The sequence below is a fragment of the Pyxicephalus adspersus genome, chromosome 4 (genome assembly GCF_032062135.1).
Source record: "Pyxicephalus adspersus chromosome 4, UCB_Pads_2.0, whole genome shotgun sequence".
Classification (NCBI taxonomy): Eukaryota; Metazoa; Chordata; class Amphibia; order Anura; family Pyxicephalidae; genus Pyxicephalus; species Pyxicephalus adspersus.
The window spans coordinates 141576045-141597079 of NC_092861.1; the positions used below are offsets into that span (position 1 = coordinate 141576045).

Sequence of the window (21035 nt, forward strand, 5' to 3'; positions counted from 1 at the left end):
TGATCAGAAGGGGAATAATCTTTCAGAATCTTTTTTTTCTAGATTTTCCTCCTTTAAAATTGGGTGCGTCTTATACGCCGAAAAATACGGTACTTCCATTGTGGCTGTGTATGCTATTGGAGATCGGGGCAAAGTTGTAATCATAGTTTTTTTGAAAAAAGAACACCGCCGATCTCCACTATTTCCGAAGAGGATTGCTTCTATCATGTCTGATCGCCAGTTTAATAATATGCCATGGTATCAGTGCTGGTAAAGCAGGGGTGTCAAAATCTGACCCAAATCTGGCTAGCAACGTCCTTTGTTTTGGCCCCCAAAGGAATCCTAAATATGAACTGCAGCTGGCCCACCACTGCATTGAAATAGCGCCGCTACTACATTTCCCGGTATCACTCGTGTCTATAGACCAGCGGGCTCTCTGCCTATGCGTGGCCCCACATTGGACTGTTTTATAGATGCAAATAATGCCGGGAATTTTAGTAGCGGCGTTATTTCAATAAAGAGAAAGTTCAAGCGGTGGGCCACTCATAAGATTTAGCTCCGCATTGGCAGCGTGTGGCATTTCCAGCACTCCCCCTCTGCGTACTTTTCCTTGCTACTCCAAGGCATGGACTTGAATGGTTGGATTTTGATAGAAGAATATTGTAATATTATTGTTAGCGTGAGCAAAAAGGTTACCATTGAAATTTAACTCAGAAGGCAACAAAAAGAGAAAGAGGCATAAGATTTTTTCTTAAATACAATTTAAAAAAAATGTATGCCTCTTTCTATATTATAGGCTTGTTCCAGATTGCATGTGAAGCAAAACCTCTTTGTTTCCACATAAAAATATCTAAAGAGAAGGAAAAACGTCCTCAATTTTTTCAAGGTATGTCCATTAAAATTAAGTTTTTAATTTTGACCCTCTGTGTATTTGAGTTTGACACCCTTGTGGTAAAGAGTAAGATCTTTCATTATTGTGACAATCGTACCAACTGCTTATAGATTGAGCGATCACAAAATTGCAACAATTTTGTTAAAATTACCAGTACTTGTGTGGTGATTGGATGGATCGCCTTTTTTCCAAATGTGCTAGTTGTAAATTATAGGGTTTGCTTATTCTGGGTCATTGAAGCCACGGAACCAGCATCAAAGGCATCCAATGGTATTTCTCTTTCAGGTTTCACTGAAACCTAAGGGCTGAGGACTAATGACAAAATCCACATACTGCATAAATGTTATCTGATAGAGAAAAGGGCAGAGAGCTCATAAGTTACACAATAGTATTAAATAGCAGAGTGACTCCTATCTAAGCTCTCCCTCTAGTGGATTATCCATGCACTTCAGGCTGGACATTGCTTGATAGACACTTTACAAAAACCTTATACAGTAATATTATTATTAAACTGGATTTATATAGCACCAACATATTACGCAGCGCTGTACAAGAAATAGGGGTTGCAAATGACAGACAGATACAGACAATGACACAGGAGGAGGAGAGGACCCTGCCAATAATAATGCAAATGATGTTACTTTTGTTATATTGGTGTTATCATGGTAAGGTGACTGGTGGCTTCTATCCAGGATGTTCTTTTTATGTTTTTGATAGCCATTTGAATGATGCTTTATGTCTGGGACGGCCTTTTGAATTTATGACGGGGAGCTGTTTGGCACCTTCTGTCTGAAATTGTTACCGGTGAGAGATTTCATTACATTATATACAGGGTTTGAAACAGTTTGCTGGAATAGATTCATGGTATAAATGTACTTATATTTATTTAGAATGAAGACGGAGATGCTGTCTGCAATTCCTAATGAGTATGTACTATCATTGGTCTGAAGAAGCATTTGTTCTGCGAAACGCGTCACCTTTTTGAAATACGGTGAAGGGATACTCTATATATATGAATCATTCTGGAACAAAATCTTAAGATGTGCAATGCGTTGTTGTTATATTAATGAAAATGTTTTATTTTCATGTATGTTGGTGTTTTCTAATGTATTTGGAATAATGAATAAAGTTTTTGTATGTTTTTAACTATTACAAGAGAAATATATTGTCTTTTAACATGAATTAATAATTGTTCCTAAACTACTGTGTTTTGGGGGCACTTATGGTTGGGTAAATAAAATTGTCACGGTAGTGGAACTTAGATTATGGTTATGTTAAATGATGTCTAAAATTCAATTCAATGCCAAATTGTCCAAAATGCCACATTTTGACTATTTGATATAAATAATGCAAGGAGATAAAATAAATCAAGATTCTTTTTACTACAAGTAAAAATAATAAAGCAATAACACCTGGTCAAGTATATTTAATGCTACCCCATGGTTTGAATATAGAAGTATAAATAAGGTTCCTGGCAAACCCCAGCTTTGTTTCTTTTCTCATTTACACTTACAAGATTCTTTTTATCCTTTTTAGGATGCAATATTCCTTTACAATGCATAAAATATGAAATAATAAATGAAAAAATTCAAGGGGTGTCCAGGGGCCCTTTACCATTAACACAACACACAGTAGTGCAAGCTGCATGCATTGGTGAAATGCAATGCCATTCATTTTAGGCAATGAGTGCCATCCAACGCTCCTTCTCAGTGCACTAACATGGTTCTGGTGCATTTCCTAAAATGCTGCATGCCTTGCTTTTTTATTGCACGTTGGGCTGCCCATTCAAATTAACTGGCTGCAATAATGCAACAGGTGTGATTCAAGCTGGGGCTTTGGACTTCCTCCTCATTCCCTGTGGACCTATACAATGGTGGACAAAGCCAACAGTGGACCACTGTGCAGAACCGACCAGAGGCAACCCCGCTGTACTGTCTTGAGTCCCCTCTTGGCTGAGAAGGGTACAGGGGCCACAAGCAGCGACACACTTTGCACCTCCCTATATCCACCCCAGTCCCATATCTCTAATAGTACCTTATGGGAGTGAAGATCAGCAGACCCAATGAACTGATGGCTTTGCATGAACATCCCAAAATCTAAATCAAAAAACCATTACCCCAAATAATTCATGTGATAAACACAAGGGAACCCAGGGCAGCAGCTTCTTCACATCAAAAATAATTACCTATCGTCACAGGGCTGTTGTTGGTTTTTGCACTGTATGTGATGATGGAGAAACCATGCAATCAGCAGGAATGAGGAATGGTTTTTAAGGACTGGTAGACCATTCAGGAACCAGTAAAAGCAAGGAATAACATTGGCAGACATGGCCAACAGTGTGTCCTCCCCTGCCAAACTGACCTGGGCTTCAATGGTAGCCCCTTGTGGCTGAGGAGGGTATGGCCCCCGTGCAGCGGCACACTTTACACCTCCTAATTTTCACCCCTCTTTCTTTGCTATACACCCCACCTAGACTAAAACATTTGCCCATACTATATGGGGAAGAGAGCACACAAATGTTCTTGTTTAAAGGCTGACTGGAGGTTGAGCTTTAAGACTAAAGCTACTTATTTACACCAGATGATTCTGCCTTGAAATGAATGATCATGCTTGTCAAATAAATCAATTAGCCAAAGCAGATTGTTGAACAACTGATTATGAATGACCAATGTAACTTCTATGGAGAAGAGCACAGAGCACAAATTTCCATCATTCATTCATCTGTCACTGGAAATGATCATGAAATATAATTCCCAGAAACAATTATCTGACATCCATCAGCCATCTGTACGTGGCTTAAAATGTACCTAAACTCAGAAATGTCACGTTACATAAAAGGGTAGACAACCCTTTTATGAATTAAGTAAAAATTCTGTTCGTTTAGGTCTTTTTGAGGTGCAACACCCTTCTTTCAAAAAAAAAAAAAAAAAGGGTGCAGCGCCACCCCCTAATTCTTGATTGCCTAGGCGATCGGGAATGAATGGGAGCACAAAGCCTTGCCGATCCTCAGGCATGTTCTGCAAAATTCATATCATTACCGCATATTATGATCATATTATCATTACCATTCATATTGTGATTGTTCTGATTATGTCTGTACATAGCTTTAGACTACAATAGAAAAGACCAGTAAACCTCGGAAAGGTTTAGTTAGGACGAAAAAGGGTTTTGTTTTTTTTTTTTTTTGGTTTCTTATCAGTAGCAACATAGAGACAAGCAAAAGATAAATACTAACATTACCTTTATTAAAGAGTTCTCTTGCTAAAGGGTGCAACACCGTCCCCTAACTCTCGATCTCCTAGGCGATCACACTTCCCGGGAGGCGCAAAAGGAGCCTTTTGGTGAAAAGAGAAAATTTTGCCAATCTTACACATGTACATTTTTTCCAACCTACGTCACCCGATCTTGCACCTTGGTCGGGTGACATAGGAAGAAGAACCAGGAAGAAGAGGCGAATATGGCACCACCCGGGATGACACGGGACTCCATGGAAGACACTTCCGGACCAATTGATTGTGCTGCGGGATTGAAGGTAAGTGGGGGTTTTTTGTTTTAGGCACTTTTCACTTTAGTTCCTCTTTAAGGTTCACTTGAACTCTGATATTCCTTACCTCTAGAGCAGGGGTGTCAATCTCTGGCTCGGGGGCCAAATCTGGCCCCCAACATCCTTTTTTTTGGCCCCCAAATGAATCCTAAATATGAATTGAAGCTGGCCCGCTGCTGCATTGAAATAGCGCCGCGACTACAATTCCCGGCATCACTCACGTCTATAGACCAGCGGGTTTTCTGCCTATGTGTGGCCCCGCATTGGACTGTTTTCTTGACCCAGGGAATTATAGTACTGGTGCTATTTCTGTTTCAAGTTTGGCCCGTGACTTTGTCTAAGTTTTTTACAAATTACCAAGCCATTGTCCTGTGTCTTAGTGGCTAGCAAGGCTACTCCCAATGGGAAGAAAAATGACATTTATAATGGAATGGATACAATTTAATGAAATTTTCAGGGCTAATTACTACAGAGATATATACTGTAGTACTCTAACAAATGCTATAATAAAATACTATAGTAAATCCGTAGAAGATTTGCATGCTTACCCTAAGTTAGCCATACATTAAATTACATTTTCAGAACGATAAAGGGTAATTTGATTTTATTAATCACTTTGGATTGCTCGAATTATTAGGATTATTGTCCAGCCTATGGCCAGCCTCAGACCTTCATTTTTAAAAATTCATAAAGCCTGCAGACCAATTCACTGTCTGCTCCTAGGAAAAGCTTTTACCTTTTATGTTTCTAAATTTTATTTCTATCTATTTATTTGGACCAGTGGGGTCCTATGTTCTAGCTCAGCCGGACAGCTGTGAAGTCAGAAGACATAATCCGGGGCGACAGAGGCAAATTGCTGCCCCTACACTACACCTGCTACCCCCTGACCCCTCATAACACCCCCTTTGTACATTTCCTATTCATTGCCCCTTTTCAACCCCAGACAGCTGCATCATCCTCGACAACTGGCCACAAGTACAATTCCTATCCACACACTCAGCTATTCTTTAAACACAACTGCTGTCTGCTGTGGCCCCAACATGCTATGGCTGGATTCCTGCAGAAAAAAGAAAGAAAGAAAAATTAGAAATGTATGATTTAGTCTGTCAGTAGCATAACGCTGCTGTTTTTGTTTTTCTAAGTTTCCCTTTTACAGTTTTTTTATTATCTGTTGATCCTGCTAGTAATTAAATTTTTGTCCATTTCCTTGAATACTTTTCTGCAGTGAAATTGCAAAACTGTGTTGTCACCCTGTGGACAGGATAGTCAAAAGCCAGTGTTCTTCCCAGAAATGTTTTGAGTTGGGTGGGAATAATCTGTAGGTGGGTGGTGGCCACGTATTGTGATCCAACTTTTTAGTAACCACCTAAAAACAGCTGGATGGGTACTGAAAAGTTCCGGGTGGTGCATCCTGATAAAAGGGGCCGGGGAGAACCCTATAAAGCAATATATTGGAACTCTGCTGCAAGTTCTCCTAGCAAAGCCTCTTATACACATCAAGGTGTGTTTGGATAGTAAACTGAAGATTACTGTGATTGGTAACAGGATTTTGAACTTGCTGAAGGCCCCATAGCTTAACCCTCCTTGGAACTCTGGGTTCCATTGGAATGACCGTTTCACAACTAATGGGGAACTCTCATTATCTGACTAAACTAAAACCTAAACTAAAAACAGCAAAAAGAAAAAATTCACTTACCTTCAATCCCGCAGGGCAGTCAGATCCATCCGGGGGTGTCTTGCATCAGGTCCCGCTTCGTCCCGGCATCCGTCCCAAAGCCAGCGATCCGGGTGCCACCATCTTCTTCTCTTCTTCCCGGTTCTTCATCCTACGTCACGTGACGTAGGATGGAAAAAAAACTTGACTTCTGAGTTTAGGTACGCTTTAAGTGCGTCTAATCTTTTCCTCTGGCATGACCCATCTGAATTTTTATACATCCCCGGAGGAAGCAAAACTGTGAAACGCGTTGGTCAAATAGGATTAACCATGAAAAAGAACTCAGTACATCTAATTTTTGGACTTATACTATTATTACTGATGCACACAGAACAAATAGTATTGGATTGTTGATTATCTGTTAGCAAGAGACTATAAAAACTGTAAACTGTACACATGCCCAAGACGAGCACAACCATTTATGTTAGGTGACTATTATCTAACATGTACACTATTATCTAACGATATCCACCATCTTGGATGTGATATCAGCAGGTCCTTTGACACCCCATGGTATTTCCCTTCGCTACCTCACTGGTTGCTATATACAAGATTATATAGGGAGATGGAGCATTGGAGGAGCCATTGCAGAGAGTAATTATTCAGTGGAAAGGTCTAAATGGTGCAAAGAGGAAGGGATGGAGCAGGGGCAATTGCTCTTTCCCAGAGTAGTCAACTTTTGCAAGTAAATAAAAAATAATTAACAGAAAGCAAAAACACAGCAAGTAATCAAATGAAATACCTGCTTTTTCTGTGCTTTCGCTTTCAACATTCATCACTGGAGTGGTATGCTGGGAGTAGTAGTCCAATACAGCAGCAGGTTACATATTGGTGCCTTGTGGTCTGAGCTGTGGCATACTAATCTTATCAAATATATCATATCATTCTTGTTGTGGTTTTATTGTACGATAACCAGATTTTCTGATTAGTGCTTGGTCAGGCTCTGCAGATAAGTGTTGTGTCATATATAACACTTGTTCTCCTATATTACAGCTTACCGTATTTTTTTGAGTATAGGTTGATCTGAATTATAATGAGAAACCAGGAAAAATAGCTGAACTCAAGTATAAGCCTAGAGTAGAAAGTAGCACTTACACCCATCCACATGCAACTGACATTCCAAGTAAGTAATATGTATTACTTCACCGCCCAATGATGGTGGTCAATGACCATTCCTTACCTAAATGCCATAAAGACACTGCCTGATTTATTAAAGCTCTCCAAGGGTGGAGAGGATACATTTTCATCAGTGAAGCTGGGTGATCCAGCAAACCTGGCATGGATTTCCTAAAAGTAATTTGCTATTTGTTAACAAATGTTTTCAATCCTGGACCAGATCTATTCCAGTTTTGCTGGATCACTCAGCTTCACTGATGATCGTGTATCCTCTCCAGCCTTGTAGAGCTTTAATAAATCAGGCCCATTGTATGAATGTCACTGGAAAAAAAAAAATTCGATCATTTGTTCTGTTCTGTGGAGGGGGGATGATGAATGAGCTGTGCTCTACTCCAAAGAATTGCACAGCAGTTATGACCGATGGGTTACCACAGCAGATTGATGAACGACATCAGGGGTCCACTGTACATGTCAGGTTTTTGCCCAACTATTTGTCACTGTTATCTGAAGTGTGTACATAGCTTAACACCTATACACCCCTTCCCTTCTCATATATACAGAGTTCGTAAGACGTGGGAAACTAATCTTCCCACTTTTGTCCCATCCTTCTTACTAGTCCTGTGACCGTTACTGCATCCCCTGGTCCCCATATTGACAGCAGTTTATATTACACATATTGGTAGTTTATGGTAAGCCACCAATCTGCAGCTCCATCACTCAAAGTCCTGTCACTAACAATGCCAGGCAAGGACAAGATATAGTTGGTATCTGCAGCCATCACATATCAGAACCACTGACAAGAAGAGTAACTACATAGCTCAGAATATGGGGGACCGAGGGACACAATAACAGTGAGAGGATTAGTGGGAAGAACCAAACATAAGCCAATGTAAGGGACCAACATATTTTGGCACGTACTCTCATATATATGGTACTCAGCAGATATTGCAAACCCCCCTTGCAAAAGTCATATGTATTCAACACCTTCATGGCACAGCTATAAGGGCAATGCTACACAAAAATTGGGAAAACTTGTCTGTGTTACTACTAATCATGGCATGGGTGGGGATTGTCTGTTCAGCATTTGAATAGGGGTACTTGATGATACTTTCCACCACTATGGCAGAAAAACAATAAGACAATATGACCATACACATACACACATATATATAGTAGGTTCCTCCAGCTTGAATGTTGTTATACAATTTCACATCTAAAGCCTTACGGCTTACTTTGGCCCTGTTCATATTCAAGTGACCCATTTCTCCAGGGTGGACTGGGGCTGTATAAAAATACAGTGGGGTAGTTTGGGGTGTGCAAAATTAAATCTAAGGCTGATCTCTGGTCAAACACTCAATTAAGTTTCTCCTATGCATGGAAACAGTGCTGTCTAGGGACCTGATGAAGCATGTAGGTGAGTATATATTGCTTCCCAAGGTAAGAAAAAACATGCAGAATACATTAGATGGAGGCGGGAGGCTTTAAAGAGACATTGTCATTTTCAGCGTCACCTTCTCCCAGCTTCATAAACAATGCACAGCTTTCATTCGTGCCATATTGCTGCCTTTCCTGGTATTTGCCTAGGGTTGTAACATTTCTGGGAGAGTCAGAGCTGTCAGAGCCTGCAGCGCTTATCCCGCCACCCATCTTTGAAGTCAGTTTTCTTGCAATTTGCAATCAAAAGGCTGACCCTGCACCGACCCCGGATCAGAATACTGTAAATGAAGCAGTCATGTGAACACCAGAATGTACACGTTATAAACTCACTGTGGGTGCACATGCCTAAAGCACTGAATGCACATGTGTAGGAACTTGACATATTAGAGAACATAATAATAGGGACAGCTGCTGGCTTGTTGCTATTACAGGTGATAAGGAGGACAGACAGCAGTAGAATACAGCAAAATGCAGACTGTGAATGAATATTTTGAGCTTCATAAAGCATAATAAATTCACTGGACTTTATTGCTAAAAAAAATAACGCTAATAGTTTAAAAGTGTGTTCATATTTTGCAGCCTTATGGTCTTCAGATGTGTTCACCTGGTTTTTATGCCAGCAAAACACCTCCTTTACTAGGGTGACAATGCTCACTCACTGTGCTTTATACAGAAGCAATGCTGGCACAGTACTGATGTGAGTATGATAAGACTACCCTTCCATTTTCCTCTTTTAAACAGGGGAGAGGGGCTCTGTAGTCTGATTATACTGCCTGTCCTAGCCCGACAACAGCATTGAATTTCTGGTATAACAAGTAATTGTTAACTGAACGCTATACACTTTGCAGAAGGCCAAGGACTAGGCACAGCAACTGCTTGCGATCTCCCTGCAGCTGATGTCTCCCCTATTACTGACCTTGCTTTGTTTTATGGAGGCAGCCATCTTGGTAGAGGCAGGGCATTGCTTCCCCATGAAAGATCCTCCAACCAGGAGAACAGCGAATTGTACAGTAGGGACTAGTATTCAGAAGCAGAAATGCCTTAGATGATCTCATACTGCAGATTTGCAACTATGAAAATACAGAAAATAAGTACCTAGGCACCATAGGCCTAATTAATGGAAGCTCTCCAAGGCTGGTGAGGATACACTTTCATCAGTGAAGCTGGGTGATCCAGCAAACGTTAAGTGAATCTGGTAAAGGATTGAAAACATTTGCTAGCAAATAACTTCTTTCCAGGTTTGCTGAATCACCCTGCTTCACTGATGAAAGTGTATCCTCTCCAGCCTGAAATAGCATTAATAAATCAGGCCTATAGTAGTAAGTTAGTTACTATTATTTAGGAGGAATTTAGGAGAGAAAGTGAATATTTGAGGTTATCACCTGGGCACAATTCACATAAATGTTCTTCACTTTTTGAAGTCAATTCCACTTCAACAGACCAAGACAATAGGAGAAATTCAACCTTGGGGTTTAAATGTACTTTAAAATATATGCTGACCGTATGTTTTCAGATGAGCAGACTCCTAGCTTGCAGTGACACAAGAGGGAATTTCAGTTGATCCAATGCCAGGTGATTACAGGTATTTGCAGGGCAGGATGACCTGGCATACAGAATCTATGCTAGGATGAAAGTTGGAGGCTCTATAAAGATAGGCTGTGCCCTAAGTGCTTATCAATATGGCAAAATGTCACCTGAGCCTGGATTGTGATTGATATCTTTTTAATTTATTGCCTTTGTGAGTGAATGTAGGGACTAGGAGTCAGAGACTGAGATAATGTCAACATGACCTTTGATAAGCAATCCTTGAAAATGCTAATAAAGATTTATTGGAAAGAAAAACAATATTGGTACAGTATTTGCACCAGAATTTTTTTTTTTTCCTGGGTGGGAAGAAGCTGTAGGAAGGCGGTGGCCCCTGTATTGTAACTTTTCAGTAAGCACCCAAAATCAGATGGGTTGTCATTCCGGTATCCTTCTTTGGCAGTGGGAGAAGCGCTGGATGCCGCCATCTTCTTCTGGGTTCTTATCCGCATGTCACCCAATCGCACAGTGTGCAGTAGATAAGGGGAAGTGCCAATCCTACAGCGCATGTGAGAGATCAGCATTTGTGTTTTTTATTCCTAATAAAGAAAAGGCTCCTTCTGCGCTTCCCTGATATCAGATATGGGCAGAAAGTGCAGCAAGTCACCCGGGACACGTGACGTAGATATTCCAGGTCACTCAGCAGCAATCGCCGCAGTGATCAAGACAGAAAGGGGCCGTTTTAAAAAAAAAAAAAATTCATTATTACACTAAAAAAATAAAAAAAAAAAAATACATTTATACTTCATATAAAAGTGTTGTCTTCCCTTTTATGTAAAGTATAAATTTTGTGCTCTGCTGTGGTTTTGCATGGTATAAGCAGTTGAGTTAGGAAAAACCCTCATTCAATTAAATGTGCTATCCAACACATCACAATTGTCCAAAATCACAGTCATAGTGCAAAACTATAGTCTCCTAAAAGAGCTGTTTGGGGGGCACCCAGGGGGGGGGGGGGTGAATAGGGTAGCAAATTAATCAGACAGTTACAAGTTACAAATAAAATTCAGTCTTGTTTGCATACTCATAACAGACATTACATTTACATCACATACACTCTAGTGTATTTATAAGGCATTACAGATTGAAAGCTTCTAGAATGGAAACTTTACATACATAAAAAAAAAAAAAAAAAAAAAAAAAACGATTCTAAAAGATTGTCTGTTCAGTCAAACAAAAAACGTTTCTGTATTTACTACAGAATTCTCACATTCAGGACTCACAATATTGACACAATATGTAAACCATGCTGCAGATGTTTGTAACAATCCAATGAGTTAACTGGCACTACCATTCAAAAAGGTATATATTAATTTTGATAAATAACTTCTGCCAATCATTCTAGTATAAAAATAACAGAAACTCCTGGGAATATCTTGTATCTCTTAGCGCATCCCAAGTATCTGTCGGCTTTTGAGCTGATAGTTCTTCTCCAACTCGCACAGGGCATGGGCACGCATATTGGCAGCTTGCAGGCGCTGCTTTAACTCCGTGCACTTCTCCTGCGTGGAGGCCGGTTTGCCTCCACTACGGTTCTCTTTACTTTCAGTCCCAAAATGGCCATTGTTCCTGCTCCTTATTGAGGATCCAGAAGCTGGAAAAAGAAAAAGTGATAGTGTTGTATAAATTAAATTTTGCCTAACCCCCAAATACAATTATAAGATGTAATATAAGTCACATTGGGCAGCTGAATATTAAACACTGCTCAGATAAGTGGCTTGTAGTATCATAAAAGTTAGGTGTAAAATGGGTCTAAAAACCAACCTACAAAAGTTTAGTTCTCCTTTACTAAAGATATACTCCTCTTTTATATATTACAAGAAAATCTTCTTGTAATCTGGTTGCAGACTAGCTCTGAAGTATTATAGTATGTAGCCCAAATAAAAACTGAACTCAACTTTTAAGGGTTTTCCGATTTTAACCTGAAAATGTAACTAACTAATTTGGAAAAAAAAAAAGTGTGATTTTGACTAAAAGCTAATGACAATTATCTAGGTAATAAAACTCAGTATTTTTTTTTTTCTTTTAAATTGAAACGGTGCAGAAATTTTAAAATCCTTGTCTACAATTTTTGGACCAATTTTAATTTTATAAAACCATTATCTCCAACTGAATATCAATGGTTTATTATAAGACCACAGATATTGAACTTTCATACCTTTTACCTGCTCTAGTCCAGTCACAGTAGAATAAAAGGCAACAGATAAGAAAATAATTTATTTAAAAAAATAAAACAACCTGAATTAGTAGAAGGATAAAAACTGCATAACATACAATTATAACACACACAAAAAAAAAAAAAAAAACTAAAACTGGCAATTCCGCAAATCTAATAACGCTTCCAGAGGCTTTCTGTTCACTCTCGTACCTATCCCATTTTCCATAGCTGCTCCATAGATGCGCTGCTCCTTCAGCAAATTGAAGTTCTTCATCAAGTTTTCAGCCCTACGGTGATAGAAAATAGTGTACAAAATCATTATGATCCCCCATCATGCCTATCTGTGTTTACATTTTTCCAGCCTACTAGTGCTAAATTTATCAGGCTCATTTATTAAAGCAATTAAAGCCGTTCTTGCTTTTGATTAAAAGAAAAAGACAGTGGACATGAGCTTGTTACCACCAAATGGCATTGAAATCTTCTGCAGCCTAGCTGGGCATACCACCTGGCACATTTCAGTAGGCACCCGGCTGTTTTTGGGTGGGTACCAAAGAGTTACAGCACAATACAGGGGTACCACCCATCTACAATTTCTTCCCAGCTAGCAGAAAAAAGTCAGGTTAAATACAGAAACTACAGTGCAAGCACCCTGTATGACGGTCATTGCTAACAAAATATGACAAAACATTGACTTCCAGCAATCCAACTGGACTTGGCTTCACCTTGCCCATACTTTCTGTACATCTTCCATTTAGGTTGGATTTTTTTTTTAATCACATCAACCTACCGTGAGAGTTTATCTTCGGCTAGCCTCTCCCGTACACACAACTCTCTTTCGCGATCTGAAAATAAATAAAAAACATGAGACAACAGTTGTAATTAGGAACACAATAGGGTGCTCACATCTTAAATGTAAATACCTTTGATTCTACATTTACAATCTCTCTAATTGTACTGCCTAAAGGCAAGTGTTTAAAATGTTTTTAAGGATATAAGTGATGAACCGGAATTTGAGGTCATTGAGGGCTGCAATAGCCCCATCTCATGTTTGCAATGGTAGAAAGAATGTTGGAACTGTCCAGAGAGAGTCTCCAAGGTTTATCAGCTACGGAAGCTGGGAAAATGTGAAATTGTAAGATGAGATATAGAGAATAGCAAAGCTAAAAACAAAGAAATTAAAAAAATTAGAAGACAAATATAGTACAGTAAAGTTTTAAAGAGGCTCCATTCACCTAACAGCTAGGAGCATTACCCTTGCTTCTCCAGGGGCAATAGCCAGGGCACAGAAAGCCACTTTGACCTTTTAAAAGCTGTACATGTCAAATTAGTAATCAAACATTTGACAAATCACTCCATAGAGACACATTAAGGAAAGGGCTGTCAGAAACCACAGCAAGATCTTACTCTGTGAGTCAATAAATACCAATATTATAATCAAACCATATTTATATAGCACCAACATATTATGCATCCCTGTATATTAAATAGGGGTTGCAAATGACAGACAGTGACACAGGAGGAGGAGAGACAGAAAAAGACAGTAGGCAAGTTTGAAACGATGGGTTTTGAGTGCTCATTTTAAATGAGCAGAAAGTAGGAGCAAGCCGAATAGGACGAAAAGATTATTCCAGAGAGTTGGGGCAGCTCTAGAAAAGTCTTAGAGCCTTGCGTGTGATGAGGTTATGAGTGAGGAAGTCATTAGTAGGTCATTGGAGGAGCAAAGAGAGCGGCTAGGGGAGTATTTTTCTATCAGGTCAGAAAGGTAAGTGGGACAAAGACTCTGGAGGGATTTGAAGGCAAAGCACAGGAGCTTTAATTTGATTCTAAGGTGAATAAGAAATGGAAGCAATTTTCCAGAGGTCTAGGAAATTATGTGCCTTACCTATATCTAAAGCCCAAATCCTTTTCTTAAATAAGAACCACGATCAAAGGACATGAAGAGACTCAAATACATTAAACTGCAAAAGAATCATTTGTTAGAGAACATGAACTTACGCTCAAGCCGCTCCTCTCTCTCCTTCAGCGCCTTTTCTCGTGCCAACAATTGCTGTTCCTTCAATCTAAAATCTGAATGTGTGGGCTCAGGAAGGGGCACCCGCTCCTGTTCTGCAGATTTCCTGACTCGCCTCTCAGCTATTCGGTTTTGTTCTTCCAGCACAGTGGCCACCAACAGAGAACTCTGCAGGATTTCTTCAATGTGAGGTCTTAGATAGTCCTGCCAGACACCAAAGCAAATGTGAAAAATTCACAAATGTCTAACAGTTTATGAAAGGCTTCTTAGAACTAAAGTTAATTTCAAGTCAACCGATACAAATAAACACTTTGCCATTTTAGATTAGATAAAAGTAATCATGTGACTGCCAAGTTTGGCCAAAGATTAGGACTTACTCAGCAGTTTTCAGATATAGCATAGGGCTGGTAGCTCTAGACTCGGTTCAAAAAGGGAAATCACCAGATCAGCTATTTTCTGCTACTCCCTACTGGGCAATGATAGTATAACAGTAACAGAATCTCTTTTATAGAATTATTTTCCCAGGTTATGTATGGTTTTTCGTCAGGAAGTTTCACATTTGTGATCAGCTAATTGCACAAAATACCAGACTACTTCCTGTACCTCTCAGGTGCCCTATGATATATAAAGTAACTTCAATTAAAAAGTTACCACTTCAGCCTTCACCAATGTCAGTGATGGGTCAATAAAATCAGGGTATTGACGTCAATGTCATTTTAGAACAAATTCCCATCCCATCATTTCATGCAAAGTTGACAACTCACTTTCAGGTTCAACATTTGTGTAATAATTTGGTTAAGTTCTTCTGAGTAGCGATATGGGATCCGGCGAAACTTCCCTATTTTGATCTTTTCTGCCAATTCTTTCTGATTATAAGCTGTAAAAGGTGGCCTAAGGGGGAAAAAAAAAAAGCTGGTTATATATTGAACCATGTGAACAGTAAAGCTTTGTACTGATGCCAATACTTACAAGCAGATACCTTGTCCTAGGTAGGTGTAAAGATGTAACACTGACAGATTCTCTTTGAATAACCAAAGAGAACGTTAAAATATTGGTAAAGGTACACACCACCCGCTACCTTATAAAACACATAGGCACAGGTTTAATTTTAACATTACATTAATATTTTCATTTTTTAACACAATGGGGATCTAGCATTGAATTTTCCCAGCCTCCGCTAAGAACAAGCTTTAAACTACACCCGTCACAAGAAAATGATGGAGGTGATCATAGTGTTTCAATGCCAATACAGACCAAGGAGGCACAGATCAGATTTACAGCCTAATCCAAGCTTCTCTACACATGCAATATTACTTACGAGAGAGCACAGAGTTCATACAGAAGACAGCCCAATGACCATATATCAGATTTCTCATTGTAAGACATTCTATTCATCTGCTCCTAGATCATAAAAGAATAAACAGATTAATATTACATTTACACAAAGAACACAGGCAACACTTGATAACTTCTTTCAAAACCTTAAGATAAAAAGTTGCAAGCAAGTACATCCTTATTGCAGAGGGGGACAGGTGATATCCCTGCAAAAAATATGTGCAAGATACAACTTTTTTTTTAGTTACATTCACCCGTTCCCACACTTCTTCCAGGTTACAGATCTTCAGCCATCATGATTGGTCAGGCCAGGATGACATTTACTTGGCCCCTTGGGGGATGTTGGGATACATCCTGGTATTCTGCATCAAGCTGCCATATGCACAGGTAAGGTTGCAGGCAGATAAGTATACTTAATGCAGAAGAGATCCCGCCTGTCTCCACAGTAGTAAATATCCTGCCTGCTCTCAATTTTATTTGTGACCCTATTTCCACTTTAAGTGATAATATCCAATAATAAAATGTAGCCAAAATGGGCACAACACACTGAGGATGCTATGTAAAAGGTTCAAAAGTTTTAGGAGCAAATATTTAGAGAAGACAAATGCTGCAGGTACAACAACATCACATGCTAATCCTACCAACCAACCACTCTGAATAAGCAGTAAACTTGCTTAAAGCGCAAAAAAGGAACGCTTGTACCTAAAAGTGAAGTGTAAGCTCTTCAGGGCAGGGTGCTCTCCTCCTCCTGTGTCACTATCAGTCATCTGCAGCTCCTATTTATTGTACAGCGCTGCCTAATATGTTGGCACTACCAAGGGGTGCTGAGAAGTCTCAGGGGGAATATGTTGAATAAATGTGATTTCATAACTCTGGCTCTGTTCTTTCTGGACAAAGCCAGGAACTTCTCAGCACCTCCTCGTATATAAATACTGAATAATAAAATATTAATAAACTATAACTAAAACATTTGCAGATAGAGATCCCTATACCCCTATAGGAGGGAAAGGGACCAAGCTTTAGAATATTTGCTTTCCTTTGTCATAATGGTAGGTTAAAGGTTTTCTTTTTTGACCTTTTTGATATACCACATTGAATAGGTGTCTTTATCCAAGAAACCATTAGCTTGCATAATGGCAGTTGTGACTTAAAGCCGTAAATACTTACCGGGGACATGTAGTAAGGAGTACCAACAAATGTTTTAGCAAAACTGGTATCATGGTGCAATATCCGGGCCAAACCAAAGTCTCCCAGTTTCACATTCCTCTTGGCATCCAGAAATATGTTGGCCGGTTTCAGGTCTCTGTGGAGAACAGTGTGACCCCCATCACTCCTTCTGTGGCAGTCTTTTAATGCCAAGGCAAGCTGAACAAATACACGCAAGATGAAGTCTTCTTCTAGGTATTGCCTGAATAGAAAAGACCGCATGAAATTAACAACAGAGTATGACTTCAAAGAATGTGCACAAAATGTAGAATTGCAAAACATTTTGTCTACTACCATCCCCAAGGAGAATAGTCTGTATCTCAAACTCACCCACAGAGCATTTCCAAAATGTGTTGGGGTATATTGGAAGACATTACAGTACTTTGAACAAGTGATTTCTTACCAATGGGGTGGGGGCGAGAGGGGAAAAGTCTTTAGAATTCAGTGTTCTCCCCAGCCCCTTTTAGCTGGGTGCACCAGCCATCATTTTTCAGTAAGCACCCGGCTGTTTACTGCAGAGTTGGCTCACAATACAGGGGCTGTCACCCGTCTACAGCTTCTTCCCACCCAGGTTAAAAAAAAAAAAAAATTATGTGTGGGTTATACCCTGGATTTAGAAGATCAGGTTGTCCCAGTAGGCCAGAATAAAGCTAAACTTCAGAATCAGTCCACAAAAAATAATCCTTCCTATAAGATTTTATGGTGGAGGTGTTAGTGGGGGACTAGGTCTCCTTAGCAATGAAGCCAAAAACATATTCAGCACTCTGGGTAACCAGGCTATAGATTTGTATTTATAAACCATTGACTAGGTGAGCTTTGTACTCAAGTTACACTATAATTCAGAATCGTAATATGACAATACCTCTCCTTGGTGCATTTGGCAATAAGGCTGGCCAGATCCCCTCCCTCACAATACTCCATCACAATATACAGAGTTGTATTCGTCCGATCAATTATACGGTCAAAATAACGAACAATATTTGGATGTTTTAATTCCCGTAACAAGTTGACTTCTGAGACCAGCATCTGCTTCTCAGCCTCGCTCATTGTGCCATAGTCCAGCTCTTTCCATACCAAGATCTGTAGAAGAAAAAAAAAATATATATATATATATGCCATTCAACAAGAATTATATGAGACACATCTGTATATCAGTAAAGTGATATTCACAAATCATAAAGAGGATTCTAGACAAGGTTGGGCGATTTGCAGCATGATAACAGCCTACGCAACATTGTGCATTGAAATGTATTGCCGCCATTGTCCTGTTAATTGCAGAGCCACCAAACATACTATTTTACCAAAATTGCTGCAGAAGCCAGGATGACCTGTGGAGCTAGATTGTAAGCTCTTCTGGCCAGGGTCCTCCCCTCCTCCTGTGTCACTGTCTGTCATTTGCAACCCATATTTAATATACAGCGCTGCATAATATGTTGGCACTTTATAACTCCTGTACAATATTAATAACATGACCCAAAAAGGGTAAATACCTTATTTTGGTTTGTTTTAATAACTTGTCTTCAACTGTGCCAAACTCCAATTTTTTTTTTTTTTAAAAGTCTCATACTGGAGCTTTAACACAACAAGCATTAGAAGCTGCAGCAGGCATCTTAAGCCACCTCATTTTGTGACTAATAGACTACAATGATCATCTCTACATGGTTTAACCCAGTGTTGATATATATATACCCATCCTAATCCTAGCAACCAATATACTTGCCAGAATCCATAAGCACAATGGGGGGGCATTTTAGATGCCAATGCCACTTCCTAGTACAGTGTTCTCCCCAGCCCCTTTTAGCTGGGCGTACCACCCGGTAGTTTTTAGTACCCACCCGGCTGTTTTTGGGTGGTTACTGATAAGTTGGATCACAATACAGGGGTTGCCACCCACCTACAATTTCCTCCCGCCCAACCTAAAAAAGTCTGGCCTGAACAGCAGCTTATGGCCCATATGGGTGCCAACACCAGTCAACATATTGGGGATGAGAATGTAAACAATCTAAAAAATCTACTGGAAACAAAACCAGACTATAAAACAATGTGGCATGACAAACATTATATGAGCCCCCCTCCTCCTAGATTGTAAGCTCATCGGGGCAGGATCCCTTCCTCCTCCTGTGTCACTGTCTGGCATTTGCATCCCCTAATTATTGTACAGTGCTGGGTAATATGTTGGCGCTATATAAGCCTCTTTGAGGGATTTCCTGTCTGTGTGTCCCCAATACACTGCCAACAAGGTAATCATTGAACCAGCTTCCTAATGGTGACAACAATGGACCGTGTCCATGTAATCTGCATTAACATTCTCTCTAGCCCCTTTTAGCTGGGCGCACCACCCGGCACTTTTTGCAGCAAGCACTGAAGAGTTGGTCACATTACAGGGGCTGCCACTTGTCTATGATTTTGGGATCAGCACTGAATATGGTGCTTGTAGTTCGCCCAGTGGCACACATTAGTCGAACTGATGGCCTGATATCTTTTTCCACCCATGTGACATGATAATGAATGAGGACCTTCAGGGTTTACCCATTTTGTAAATGACATCAAAGCCAATGATCTTTTAGGATGAGAATTGTACATATTGTTCAGAAGGACCTTCTATACTGGTTTAATGGAGGGCCAATTAATTCCTATACATTTCAGTCTACAAGTTTAGTTTTTTATCCCTCTGGAACCTTTACCATCATTTCTCAGCTCTCAATGAACACCCGCAAGGCTAATTTATTGGGGCCAGGGGGAATAAAACTTAAAGCGTACCTGAACTCAGAATTTTTACTTTGCATAGAGGTGCAAACTGCTCATTACTTCAGGAACCTCTAGCAAACCTCTGGAGGAACCCTGGATAACAATTACCAGTCTACAATTCATGAAAATATATTTTGGAATCTTTAACCATTGGTTGATCCAGCAGCAGAGAGATGCCACCTAGGGTCATGGGGTCTGTGCAGGATCAGCCATCAAACACGATGAATACCCAATGCCCCCCGCTATAGATGGGAGATTATCAGCCCTAAGATAAAAGCAGAGGAAGCCAATAATAGGCACCCATCATACCCATAGACCCTAATGGTGCCAGGGGGTCAGAGGTCCCCATCATGAAGACAAGGGTATAGCACCCATCACCTTATCTTCACCCCCATCTCATTTATCTTTATATAACATTTTTTTGCAGAATTTGCACCCTTATTAATCTATTACCCCCCCCCATTCCCCCAGCACCCCATTGGCTATAAGTGGCTGATAAACACATTAGCACAGCGCCCCCTGGTGTTCACAGCCATTACCATTACAGCTGTGCAAAGCAAATTCAGTTTTTAGCAGCTTTTACGAATTACCCGACCGATTCAACATTCACAGCCGTATCATCTTTGCAGGCACTCTTACCTTCCCGTCCGCCCTCCGGCGAATCTTCTGACACTTTCCATAAGACCCGGACCCTATGGTGTACAGTACATCGTAATCCTCCACCCGGGATGGCATCTTTCCTCTGGCCGCACACTTCCTACACACCCGTTCACCGCTCCACGGTGGTATTCAGGCCTCCGGTAACCCTGACACCGTGATAGAACTCTCTAAATAACGCAAACGATTTGAACGACGTGCTCTCGGCGTTCGCGGTACTGATTGGCTGCAGGCGGCATGCAGCTCGTCAGTCTATTGGCTCAGGTTTCCAACCCAATCCCGTTCGCTGATTGGCAGATGCGACGCAGCTGTTGTTGTGAACGTAACTGGAGGAAGAGGCGGGGCCGAGGACATGTTTCCAAGCAGCAGACGCGGCGCGAAAGAGGCGCGCGTGGATTGAAACGAAAATTGTCGCCGCTGCGGGTCACGTGACAAAGCCTATCTGTTGCCTGGAAACAGAGGCAGCCTGTTCCCGGAAGTGATGTTGCTGCATGATGGGTAGGAGTGAGGCTCATATTCCTCAATGTGGTTGTCATGGACACAGAGTTCCATATCAGTTTGATTAATGAGATTCTGTATGGTCAGACTGTTAATGAGAAGCTTCATTATAAATATCTTAATAAACTTCCCTGGTCAGTGTTTATAGTTCTCAACAAC

The 21035-nt window shown here is 40.3% G+C and overlaps 1 protein-coding gene across 1 annotated transcript; it reads right to left on the reverse strand.

The window, feature by feature from the left end:
* Nucleotides 1-11256: 11256 nt before the first annotated feature.
* On the reverse strand, nt 11257-20651 carry NEK2 (NIMA related kinase 2). The gene is made up of 9 exons (XM_072409832.1): nt 20361-20651; nt 17836-18053; nt 16935-17175; nt 15751-15833; nt 15197-15323; nt 14417-14636; nt 13209-13263; nt 12632-12708; nt 11257-11857 (listed from the first exon to the last, which is right to left on the reverse strand). The coding sequence occupies exons 1-9, from the start codon at nt 20454-20456 to the stop codon at nt 11649-11651; spliced, it is 1326 nt and encodes a 441-aa protein (XP_072265933.1). The 5' UTR covers nt 20457-20651; the 3' UTR covers nt 11257-11648.
* Nucleotides 20652-21035: the final 384 nt, after the last annotated feature.